The following is a 13,465-nucleotide window of genomic DNA, read 5'->3' as shown; positions in this document are numbered from 1 at the left end:
CAGAAGTGGGTGTGCTAAGGACTGGTAAGCAATTGTCTTAAACAGGGCATGGGTGGATTGGATGCATGTGCTTTTTTTTTCTCATAAAGGCAGTTGTGTTGTTGGCCTTCTAACAGATATGAGAAGAGAAATGTGCTTGTTTGATTTGAGGTTTGTGGTGACAGTTCATGTAGGTATGCCAATGTGCATACTTACCTGATGGTACAGGTTCCAAAGGTTTCCCTCTCAGATGGCAGTGATGCTGGAATCCGTTCTCTTTCTGGTAACTGTAATCACCTCACACTTCTTGACATTTAGCTCCATTACAGAGTGACCTCACCATTGACTAAATCTGTCCAAATCCTGCTGAAGAAGATATATATACCTGTATCAGGCAGAGTGTTGATGGTAGAATACAGGATGACATCATCAGGTAACAATTTTGACGTTTATACACTTGAGATGTTTAGGCTGATCAGTATTTTGTACTGCGCTCAAATTTTCTGGCATTGACATACAGTGTATTCAGTTTGGTGGAGTGTTGTTGTCATACCTTGAGATTTATATGAATTTTGCTGTTGGTTACAGTAATGGAAAATCAGGACTGCTGAATTCACCTCTGTGTTAAAACTAGTACCTCGTAGGCGATCTTGTGATTAAGGGGTTTCTGTTTACAAGGTAGAAAATATTGAATCATACTTTGAATGTAAGAATTGCTCACCAAAAAAAAAGAAGAAAAAATACAGATGAAATTTGTGATGTGCCATTCAAGGAAAGAAGGAAAACTTATGGTATCTGAAACATGCTCCCATTCTAGCCTAGTCCCAAATATCAGGTTATAACCTCATGGATGGGATAGCTGGCATCCATGCGCATTTGAGGTTCGAATCCTAGCCTGGCTGTAGTGCCTTCCACTTTATCCTTGATCCCAAGACTTTCAGAGGAGACTTTAACCCATTGAGGACGAATCCTGAGTATACTCAGGCAGGGGTGTATTGGAAATGCTCGTTGTACGCGTGTAGCAGAATCAGCCCATCCTTGATGGGTTAAAGTCGTTGGTCCCTTGTACGGGAGAGATATACATTTGTACGCTATACAAATTAAAGAACCCACTTCACTTCTCTCATAAGAGATCCTGATGAAGTGGTCTCACACACACACACACACACACACACACACACACACTCACAAACCCAGCTTATATCTGCAAGAATTGTCAGGATTGGAGGTAGATTAACCCCAGAAGAAGAAGAAGAAGTTTACTCAGGAAATTATATTGGGATGGTGGTTGAGGCAAGTACACAAGGTTGTAGGTGCAAAGAGTGGCATAAAATGCAGAAAAGGCATGAAATTAAGACAAAACACTAATCAACAGACAGTACACAGAAAGAATAATTTAGAATTAAAAGTAATTGGTAAGTCTTTATTGTAGTTGACAACTCATATTTCTAGGACATTGAAAGGAAAAAGGAACATTTTTATTTGTATGATTGTTTTTTAACAGGCTCCTGTTACTATGGCAGTACAGTTTCCTACACATTCGAAATACGTGTCCTGTTCCCCTTGATCCAAATAACAGTATGTGTGTGCCAAATTGAATGAGCATTGCTCAAAAAATATTTTGTCCTGATTTATTTTCATGATAAGTGGTTACCATAGCAACTCATTGGAAACACACCGAAAAAATGTCAACACCAATGTGTGTGTGTACCAAGGTTTGTGAGCATTTTGCTTGTAAAATGAGGAAATTCTTTGATCCGCAATATTTCCTGATTTGTTGCTTTTGATGCCGTTTACATACTATTACCATAATATGTTGTTACTATGGCAATGCAGTTTCCAACACATTCAATAGATATGTTGTGTACTTCATCACCCGACACTGATGTGTGTGCCAAGCCTCATGAGTATTTTTCTTGAAAAGTGAGGAATTTTTTGGATCCCTAATATTATCCCTAATGGCCGTAATATGCCATTACCATGGCAATGCAGTTTTTGACGCATTAGAGAACGTGACTTGCACATCTTCACCCAAGGCCAATTAATGTTTGCACCAAATTTCATGATCATTGTTGGAAAAAAAGTACATGTAGCTCGGTCAACTAAACTATCCCCCTGATCTCCTGATCAGCACTGACTGTCAGTGGTCCAGTGGATATGACGCCTGTCTGGTGATCAGAAGATCTCAGGTGTGAATCTTGCCCAACATGCCCATGATCTTTCATCATGGCCACTACTGTAAATCACTGATTAATTTGGCGCATATTTACATCGATGTAGGCCAATTTGTAAGTCAGGTGCAGTTTTGTTATGGAACGGAGGCTTAGCACAATTTTTTTGGGTTTTTTTTTTTTGACGCTTTTTATCGCCTTTATTCAGACAAATCAAATGAAATTGTTACATTGTAATGACACAAAATATAACTATAATACAATGTTTAACGGAAAACAAAAGGTTGTGTGCAAAGTAGTACAGATGAAACATACATAAATTGTACACAGGTGCTTACCTATCCAGGTAGAATAGCGCCCTCTTGTGCCCAGATATCGCTGAGTAATAGACTTAACCTCAAATTCTGCCACAGCCTGCTTTCCCTGTTTTCTCATCCTCCTCTACCTCCTCCTCCATCTCTTCTTCTTCCTCCTCTCCTCCATTTCTTCCACTTCTTCTCCCCCCCTGCCTCTTCCTCTATCTGCTCCTTCCTCATCTGTTTCATCTTCATCTTTCCAGGCTCACCTCTTTCTTTCATCCTTGTCCTCCTACTGATCTTCTTCATTGTCTTTTCTCTTCTGTGTCTTTTGTCTTCCTTGTCCTCCTTTTCTTCCTTCCTTCCTTCCCTGTTCTTCCTCTTTGGCATCTTCCCTGTTCTTCTTCTGACCTTGCACTTCAATCCATTACTGTTTAAGTGGTTTCTCTCGCGTACAGATACTTTTGCGGTTTCCATCGGTGCCGACTTTTTCGCGTGTGTTTAAATTCGCGGTCGGCAAAATCTGTGAATTCACAGTCGGCAAAACTGTTTTATTTTGCACATGAAAACCCAAACCATAATCCAATTATTCTTTTATTTATTAGATAGAAATCAAAGTTAAATGCAGGCTTACCTGAAATTCCGTCCCTCGAGCACTTTATAACATGCTTGTACCTACATTACGCGGTATCGCTGTGTGTATGTTGACCATCAATACACTCAATGCGCGGAATCTTCGTGTGTGCAAGTGTGCAATAGCGTTGTAACAAGCGGCGAGTTCAAAACATTTTCGCGTGATGTTAAATTCGCGGTTCAACCTCAAAGCGCGAAAAGCGTGATAATAAAACCACCGCGAAAGAAACCACTTTCACAGTAATCAGTTTTTCTCTACCAAAATACTGCTAAGAACCACACATTAGAGTGAAAGTGATTGCACAGTCTTTACTTGCTCTAAATGTCATGACAATGACCAGCAGTCTGAATATTTCATGATGAAATAGAATTTTCTGATGTAAAATTGATTAATTTATAATCACCTGTGTTACTTTGACATTATATGGCCATTTAGATTGCTGAAATACTTTTTTTAACCTGTCACATTTGGTAAGTATGCTACAACTTCAAAATATTTTTCTTTAATGTCCCTGTCTGTCTCATGTTATACAGTGTCTGTACTTTTATGGTGCTTTGGTATTGTTTCCCTTCCTAAAAATTTGTGAGATTGCACTGTGATGTCCACGGTAGTATTCAAACTTGTTTATGGAATGCTGACATTTTGGACTTTCTTCACATGCTCAAACTTGCAAATAGTTGCAATCTCACTTCTCAAATCTGTGTTTGGACTATCTTAAAGGTGTGTAATGATTTACTTCGGTATTCTTTTCCTTTTTTTTTTTTTTTTTGGTCCTTGTAGCTTTTGCCTTTTTTGATTTAGGAGCAAGGTAAACTGTACCTCAATGTCACTGTCACAAAATCTGTGCATCAACTAAGCCATGTTTCATTCTTTCATAGAAGGGAACTTCAGGTCATCGAAAATATTCATCCCAAATTAGTAACCTCTTATTGACCTATCACCAGATTTCACACATGCTAATGAAACTTTGTATCGGCACATTGTCATAGATTTGAAAACCGCAAACAACCCCAAAGTGAGAACGAGATAATGATCCATCAGATAATTTTAGAAAGAGCTGTCATATATTCTGGTATTGGTGTAGGCCATCTTGATAAACACATGTACTCACACACATTATGGGAACCGTGTTATCTTTTCTGTGGCTATGTTAAAAAAAAAATACCTAGGTTGGTGGGGGGGGGGGGGGAGGGAAGTGATGAATGATGCCTCTTTTATTCCACTGGCCAGCCAGCAAGTTATAGAGACTGAACGTGTTAATGATTGAGCCGTAGCTACAAATAGGTCAATCCTCGGCGTGACCTCATTGCCAACACTCCGTATAGAACATTATCTGGAGATTGTTGACACTGAATCCCGGCTGCTGTTAAACCTCTCAGCACCGCTTCGACTGGAATCTGATTTACGCTTGATACAGTATGGCTGTCTGTGGTAGTCATAGAGTTAAGTCCCAAGTTTCCTTTTTGCTCAAGGTATCTCCAAATTTCACACGTGTGGACCAAATGCTTTAGCATGCGTAATATGCTTTTTGCATGCATTCTTTCAGTGCCGACATATGGTCAGTCTCGGAATCCAATAAGTGAGGGTAATACTGGTAGGAATGTCTCAGAGGGGTTGCCCATCCGCCAAGCCGGAGCTCTGGTCTCCCTGTAATGTTGCAGTCCGCCCCTGCCCCCTGAGGGGTGAAATGAGTTCATTCATTAGTCCGACTGGTCAAACAAGTTCACTGACATTATGCTGCAGCACTGTTTAGCCAAGTGCAGCCACCATTCGCACACAGTGAAGCTGCATATGGCATTCAAGTTCTGAAACTTCTGCTTATCAACCATTTATCTTGAGAGAGCAATATGTGGCTATTATGTTATCTGAATCATTGTGTAGGTAAAATAAAGTAGTTTGTTTTCCCACAGAGTGAAATGTCTGTGGAATTTGTCTCCATAGCTTGTGAGCTGATTTTGGTCATCTTTTTCTTCTTCTGTTTTTTTCAGAAGTGTGGTTGTATGTTACTGTGTTTCAGTCAAGGTACATGCACTCTCTGTCTCTTATTTTTTTTTCCAATTCGGCATTCATGTAGGTAATCAGATAATGTGTCTATGCCTCCAGGGTTCCATGGAGAGTACAGCAAAAAGACAATGCATCTTCGAGTCTACCACATACGGAGTTGTGCCGAATTGTTATGCCATAAATTCAAGAATGTGTACCATCTGCATGTTGTGTAAATTGGTGCGCTAATTCCATGGTTAATACGCTGTCATATCATTGCACTTTATCAAATTGTTGTTGTTTTTTGAATCTCAAATATTTTTGCTACCAGATTGCTATCCCTGCTAAGAATGTTTACAAAATGATAACAACACTCTTTCCTTTGTTTTCTGATACAATGTATCTATCTGAATACAGACTGATCCATAGAATTGAAGTGAGGGGAACTATTGAAGAAGGTGTACACAGTGACTGTGGTGGACTGAGCGTTACAAAGGATGTTGTGGATGCCTTTTTTCACCCATTTTGGGATTTTGAATTCTGAGTGATCCATCACCTGTGTCTGGACCATCATTAGTTTGTTTCAAAGTTTGTTTGTTTGTTTGTTTGTTTTTGCTCCAATACCTTATGAGTATGCATAGAGGCGGATAGATACTGATATTGATTGCAACTTTAGTATTTCATCAATCTGTCTGTATTCATTTATTCTTTCTTCTTCTTCTTCTTCTTCTTCTTCTTCTTTTTTTTTTTTTTTTTTTGGGGGGGGGGACACCTTCGTATTACAATGTTAGGTTATCGTTGTTTTCATCTTCTATGTTTTTCATATCCTAGTAAGATGGAAGATCCCTGAAGTCCCTTTTGATGTTACTCAGAAAATTGGTTACCACAAGTATTTCATTTCAAGTCTACATAAGACATGCCCACCATCTAATGAAGAAAGTAAAGGCCTGGTCCTAGTGGCATTTAGGAAGATTTGCGTGTGAATTGTGCACAAAGTTGGTTTATATTCGCTAAACATCTGCAATATTATTGAAACATGCTTGTGTGGTTCGGGCGACATCCATACACATCCGCAATTGTCAGCAGAGACACGTTTTTCCATTGCCAGGATTTTTTAGCTGCACACAATTTTGGTTGCGGATATTAGTGCATATAAACCAATTTTGTGCACAACTCATACGCAAATCTTCCTAAATGCCAGTGGCATTGGGCCTTAAGCAAAGTAAAGTTAAAAGGGTGTGTTCTTTTTACCAAGTGACAGTGGCTTCTGCGGAGGATGTGAAATGTTTGTATGATCATGTCACATATCTGCATCAGATATGAAATTTTCTCTCTCTTCTTGTGAACAAAAATTTTTAGCAATAGTTTTCTTACATTTTTCATGTGAAGTCTTAGGAAGACCACAAACCATTAAGTAAAGTGTTTGATTGGACCCTGCAAAAGTAGAAGGTGCATTCCAATTTGTTTTTTATTTTGTTTTTGTTTTGTTGTTGTTGAGATTTTTTTTTTGTTAATCACTTTAGTATTTGAGCAGTGATTGGCAGATGATATCACTGATAGAATCTTGGTTTGGAAGGTTTTTTTTTTTGTGTGTGTTGATGTATCCAAGTAATCTGAAGAAATGTAGTAGTGAATCAAAACATACGGCACATATTCAGATATTCATTTTGCCACATGTGAGGGTATGATGTTGAGATATTGAAGATATCAGAAATGAACACAAGTCAGCATGCATATTTGCATTGCATAGTTAAGTAAAGTTCAGAAATGACCTATCATCTACCCAGTTTGTACACAAAATGTCAGATATCAACAATAAACGAAAAAGCATATCAAATAAAGAAAAGAGATTATACGTGCAGAGGGGTAAAGGTGTGCTGTAACAGGTTTTATCTTAAATGTCTCCCTCTGTTTATAGAGAAAACTCATGTTCTTTAACTAGTGAGGGTTGTCCATGTAGACAGCAAGATGACACAGAAATCAATTTTTTGTTGATTAGTGATGGAGTAAAACTGTGATGTCACATTCACAAGAGACAAAAAAAAGAACCACCAAAAAAAAAAAATGGTCACAGAATATCCACTTTGCCAAGTTTGTGTGCGTATCATACAAAATACAAATTTTGTGTACGGAGGTTTATATGTTGAGGTACAATAGTGAAGTTTTGTGTGTCTTTTGGTTTCGTTGATATATTCTAAATTGCTCAAACTTCCCCTTGTTGTTTCCTCGGTGTACTTCACAAGCAAAATGTGGCAAAAGCCATGAAGTTCCTTTGGCACGATAAGTGACCGTTTTTATAGCTCAGTCTGCAAAAACTCTGATTCCTTTTTCTGACTTTATGTGCCAGGCACTTTGGTTTTCGTGGGACAGGATGGGCGGTGTCATGTTCTCTTGAGGGCAGCATTCAGCCTCGTATTCAGTTGCAGTCCTGTGGTGGGGTTTGTGAGCCGTCTTGATTCGGTAAACACTGCGCCAGGAAATTTGCCGGGATTTCCCGGCAGACTCTGCTTGAAGCCCCATATGCTGGCGTGCATTATGCTTCCAGAGGGCTTTGCGGTTGCATCGCATTGGCTAATGAAATTGGGACTGATCTGCCCATGGCTGCCTCCAAAGCCCCCTCTGAAAATTAACAGCGATCAAAATCCATAAATTGAGGTTTCTTGAATGATTTAGCGCAGACGGGGCCTGGCCATCACCGTCTTGTTTTTGTTTTGTGCAACGGATAGCTTGTCCTTTGTTGTGGTCAGTGAATGCTGTGTGTGTTTGTGTTGTGGTTTGGTTTGAGATGAATTTGTTATCATCATTTAGTTATTAAATGTATCCTCTTTAACTGCCACTCAAATTAGATATTTAATCATCAATCCGTGGTTGATTCTTACAGACAGCGCCATTTTTTTCTAAGCTATATGATTTCTTTGACTTGTTTGACAATTTCATTGCACTGTAGTTTACAATTTAGGATACTCCCATGAATTAATGTCGTCTTTGCTTGTACATTTGTTGCCGCCTTCTCTTCTTCTTCTTTTTTTTTTGGGGGGGGGGGGGGGCTTCAATGAATTGATACATGTAGATTATTTCTGCCACTCACTGAGAAAAAGCTCAAGTCTCCCAGAAAACAACACTAACATCATGAACAAAAGCAGCAAGGACTCTACAGAAAAAGATGTATGTCATTGTTTTCTGTGGAGGGATAGGATGATGTTAATTCCTGTGAATACTGCGTATATATCACCTTATATAGTTTTACATCTGGTCAAGAATACTTTGCAGTGGTATGAGCCTTTAACAACACAGTCAAATCAGTCAGGAAACTACAGTGGACTCCTTACCTATAGTCTGTCTAATATGACCAAAAAAAAAAGGGGGAACAAAGTAAATTTAAACTGTAAAGAACTGATCATATTGCTTTTAGAAATAAAAGATGTACAGTACCTGCAGCAGTTGTTGTTTTTTATCTTTGCCACAAAATTTCAAGGTTGATATTTCACAAATTGATGTTAATCATTTTTTGTTTCTTTAGCTCAGTTTTTCCTTAAAATTCTGGTTCCCAACTTAAACTGTTACACCGGACTTCATCATTGAATGTTCACACCAAAAAACAAAAAAACAAAAAACAGAACTGAGATTTCAAAAGTACCTCTTTCACTTTACTTTTAGAAGACTTTCCAAGGAAAATCCACTGCACAAAGAAAGCTGTTTTGAATGGAATTGATGAAGTCTGATAGATGAGCAAAAGTTTTACTAAAGTTGGACAAGTATTGAGGTGGTATGATAGTAATAGTTGACCTCATGTGAGTCACTATTGTACCTGGTATATAAACAGGACTTTGAAATGATTATCGTGAGAATGTGTTAAAAGCACTGCACCCATTGCATTTTACAATCATTATACACAAGAAAAAAAAAGAGAATATGATGTTCCTTTTAAAGATTGTGTGAAGGATAAACTTCCTATGACGTGCCAGTCATGCAATAATATGATATCCTTGCTGCTAAAATCTGGAGCAAAATCATTGGAAAATATGTGTGCCTTCTGAGAAAATTAGGTTTTATCATCATAATTACTGAGAAAACACAATCGTTAGACAGTATCAGGCTAATGTCATCATGGACGTGTAATCGAGTTGAAGTTTATTATGAGGTGTCAATTGAAATCACTAGGATGTTCAGCCTCAAGAACGTGAGCAGGAAGAAATTCAGAGACACTCTCAAAATTAAATTCATACGACGGAAGTATGTTTCCTTTGTTTATTTACAAAGTGTACACACAAGTTAAGATTTCAGGGTTTACCACTGTCAATTGCTTGACTTTTGACAGATGATTCTAATACAGCGTGACTCAGCAGCATGCATTGGATTTTAAGAATTAAGACATCATTTCTGTATTGCCAGTCTCAGTATTACAGACCAGCTTTTATTATTAGACATCATTTCTTTCTGCTATCAATATCATCTGTACAAAACGACCTTTATTAAGACATTTATATCAATTGTTATGAATGCTGTCCATAAATCTTGTTACTTTTATTGACATGTCATTTCCATCATTATTTATTTTGAACATGATTAAGGGTGCATTTATCACCTCACTTCTGGTACAGAATTAAGGTTTCCATACAACTTTTAGGGAGTTTTGGGCTGTTGATAAACCCAAAGCTGTTTGATAATGGGGTTAGAAATGCATTTCTGAAACACCAGAAGCAAAGTACAGTTGGCAAACGCATTTGAGCCAGAAACATATTTCTGTAGAGGTGATAAATGTTAAGTCATTTTGAAATGCATTTGTAGTTCAGACCTGCACCATACCAACCACTGCCAGCTACACATCTCCACCCCTCGGGTCAAACTGCGCAAGGGAACTGCGCAGTGAGAAGGCCTCCCAATCGACTCACAACAGAGTTGATAAATGCAACAACTCAAGAAACGTGATCTGAAAGGCATTTGCAATCGTGTTTTGATAGTGGGTATTGAAACACGTTTTAAACATGGGGAAAAGTGATATTTCTAACAGAGTCAGTTTTGTCATTACAACCTTACCCTTATTATAATCTTTTCCTTGTTATCAGTTCATTATCTTATCTTTGCCCCAATCAAAGACATGCTTTTTGGTAGATTTCATGTCATTATTGCATTTGTTTTGAAATTCCACAGTTGCCGGAGGAGCTGCAGCGACTGGCGAAGAATCTGCGGACACTGGACCTGTCCAGCAACAAACTAGCCGCCCTCCCGCCATCCATGGGCAAATTCACAGTCTTGAAGAGTCTGACAGCAAACAACAACAGGCTAGGTAAGCGCTATCCCCTGCCCCCCCCCCCCCCACTTCCCCCTCACCTCCCTTCCTTCCTACCCCCATCCCCACCTCCACAAAATTATGTTTGATGCCAGCTTGTACTTAGCCAATTAGGGCTGAACTGTAATTGCAGTGTACCTGTGGTCTACCTGCTGTAGAGCAGCGGTGGGCCAGCAATTTACCTGTGGGATACCTGGCGGTTTTACGCTCTCAGTCTCAGGCTCTACGAAGTAAAGCGAGACCCGGCGTGCCATCAAAAAAAAAGAAGAAAAAAAAAAAATCTGATGGGCATTTCCGGGAAGAGAATCCAACATGAACTGTCTCTCTTCATCAGTCAACAGCCCTGTTATATATCGAGTGGGTATATACCGATACCATAATGTTTCCAGAGATGCCAAGTTTAATATGCCTCTCTGAGTGTGTGGGGCAGAACCTGCCAGCCTTTGTTTGTGTTTGTTTTTTTGTTTGTTTTTTAGTTGTTGTGTATTTGTTTGTTTGTTTGTTTGTTTTTGCTCTGCTTAAAGGAAAATTGTTTGGGGATTGCAGGTAGTCTTTGGTGCTATGTCATGCTATTTAGACACTAAGGATCCTTTGCATGAATGATTTTTACTAATTAATGAATGTCTTTGGCTATGTTGACATTTTGAGGAGGAATACTGCAGTATGCAACCTCCTGTGTCGTCACTCACATGTAGACTTGGCTTAACTTTCAGAGTACTGTAAAACGAATTTTCGCGGGCATTTTAATTTCGCGAATTTCGCGAGCACCAAAATTCGTGAAATTAAAATGCACGCGAAAGTTTTTGTCTACACTACATGCATTGAACGCCAGTGGCAATTCGCGAAAATTTCATGCCACGAAAAAGGCTGTCGGCTCCAATTCGCAAAAATTTCATGCCGCGAATATATCATGTTTTACAGTATCTCTGTGCATTTGAATAACTCTCAAGGGACTTGGATGTTTTGTTGTTGTAGTTGTTGTTTGTTTGTCTGTTTGTTTGTTTGTTTGTTTGTTTGTTTGTTTTTTTTTTGGGGGGGGGGAGTAGAGGTAAAGGTTGCAACCAAAAACAAAGGAAAGAGCCTTGGAAAAATACCAAAAATACAGTTTAAATGGCTCAATCCTGTTGCATGTGGCACAGTATAGCCCTGATGTATGCAGTAATGGTGCTCTTTGAGGCTATTGGTCTTCCATGGAAATGGATGTTGGTCAATAGATGGTAGATGAGGATCAGATCTGATGTAAAGACTGACCCATTCTTATTCCTCCACAAATACCCTGGATGGTTCCATGCCCCCCCCCCCATCACTTCTTGAATATTAACTAGAAAAGCACTCTGAGAGCGCAGACCTCCGTCAAGCAGCTAATTTCCACCACTTGATCTTGTTCTTTCATAGCGATCAGTGATTTCCACTCGTACATGCATGCTGAAAATCGCCCAATAAGTATAGAAGCCGGCTGTTATGTCATCAGCTTGCAGCTACGTATGCAAACCTCAAATACGCGCAGCTGAAACTCCCAAGTTCATTGACCCCATGTGTCAAAATATCGAAAATCCTTCAAAAATTCATAAAAATTCTTAGATCCCTACCAAAATTGAATCATTTGTTCCTTGTGTCAATATCAACTTTTCCTGCAAGTTTCATTCAAATCCGTTCACAACTTTGTTAGTATATTTCACTCACAGACAAACAAACAAACAAACTAACTAAGTAACAAACAAACCAATGCTGATGAAAACATAACATTTTTCTTTGGCGGAGGTAATAATCTAAGAACTCTTGATGAGGAAGTAGGAAGCAGAAGGTAGGAAGTGGGAAGTGAGACGGAGGTGGAAATTCTGCCAGTGCTGTGGGTAAACATTTACTGTGACTGGAGCAGAGATGACACATGCATCTGATCTAGATTGTTTTAATAAATTTTATAGTGAGTCTTTGGGTGCCATTTTATCATGATATTGATAATGAGACAGAGCTATTCAGCTCTTGATTCATTTGTAAACATCACTTCTTCAGATTTGTGAACTCCATTCATAAATCCATAACAATTTCCTATAAATAGAGGTGTCTTTCAGCTCTGATTTTCTTCAGTAATTTCCATTACTTTGACTAGGGCTTTGCATGAGAAATGAAAATTATTTGAAATTCACAATATAGGTATGCCTATACATCTGGTGGAATTATCCATCCTTCTGGTCCAGATATCATTATCACATTATGGAATGGTTGCGCTTTGGATTTTCTTCATACATGTCCCAGCTATGCCGTGTGGGGTGTAAATTTAGGCTGATTAGATTTTGGGTGAATCCGTATTGAAAGGTGAAATGTCAAAGGCCACTGAACTTTGGCTAAAATGACATGTTTCCTATGTAACTTCAGCCAGGATTGTGCAGTGGTAATACCATTATGAAGGATGGGTAAAAAATTTATTAATAATAATAATTCATTTACATGAAATAATTATGGTGGTACATCAAGATAAAGATCAAAGGTCAATGCGTTAATGCCCTGAAGATGTCATGTTTGGCTGTAATTCAGCCGGGAATGTCCAGTGGAAAATGTAAAATATCTGGTTGGAAAGGCAGAGATTTACAAAGAATTACTTTCTCGTACATGATATTGGTGATAGGTTAAAGGTGAAAGAAAAAGGTCGCTGTACTTTTATCAATATGTGACCCACTACAGCAAAAGGATCTGAAAGTCGGGGTGGTTGATTTTCTAAAAATGACAGGACATTTTTCCCTTACTCTTCCGCTTTAATTTCATGTATGACATGACTCATGAATGTACTAGGTTGCGGAGATATTGATGATTTTATGAGACCATGTCGAGTGGTCTAGGAAATCAGCATTTCGAGAAAACCGCCTTCACAGTTTTCTTTCCGACACAATTGTGATCAAGGGGAGGTAAGACAGTTTTCACCTCTTGATAATAGAAGGTAGGCTCCTAGCAACCTCCGCGATGTTCATTCAAACTTAGCACCAGCGGTCTACGCATGACCAATCAGTAACCAGGATGCCATGCACTGACCAAAAAGATCGCTCCCTTGTTGCTGGGGATAGCGTCTATCTGCGGCGCTAAATCCAAATCTTTGGACACATTTCTGTTCCATTGA

At 38.8% G+C, this 13,465-nt stretch overlaps 1 protein-coding gene across 1 annotated transcript in view; it reads left to right on the top strand.

Annotated features, from left to right (window-relative positions):
- LOC139729138 (leucine-rich repeat-containing protein 57-like) overlaps nt 1–13,465 on the top strand; it is a 71,251-nt gene that overhangs the window by 2,977 nt on the left and 54,809 nt on the right. The window contains exon 2 of the mRNA XM_071640068.1: nt 10,215–10,350. Within this exon, the coding sequence (XP_071496169.1) occupies nt 10,215–10,350 (136 nt within the window). The remainder of the gene's footprint in view (nt 1–10,214; nt 10,351–13,465) is intronic.

This window comes from Diadema antillarum, unplaced genomic scaffold (assembly GCF_040938485.1).
Source record: "Diadema antillarum isolate AM-2024a unplaced genomic scaffold, OU_Dant_1.0 seq00000218_RagTag, whole genome shotgun sequence".
Taxonomy (NCBI): Eukaryota; Metazoa; Echinodermata; class Echinoidea; order Diadematoida; family Diadematidae; genus Diadema; species Diadema antillarum.
The sequence above is the reverse complement of the archived record's forward strand: the minus strand, read 5'-3'. Positions and strand labels throughout refer to the sequence as shown.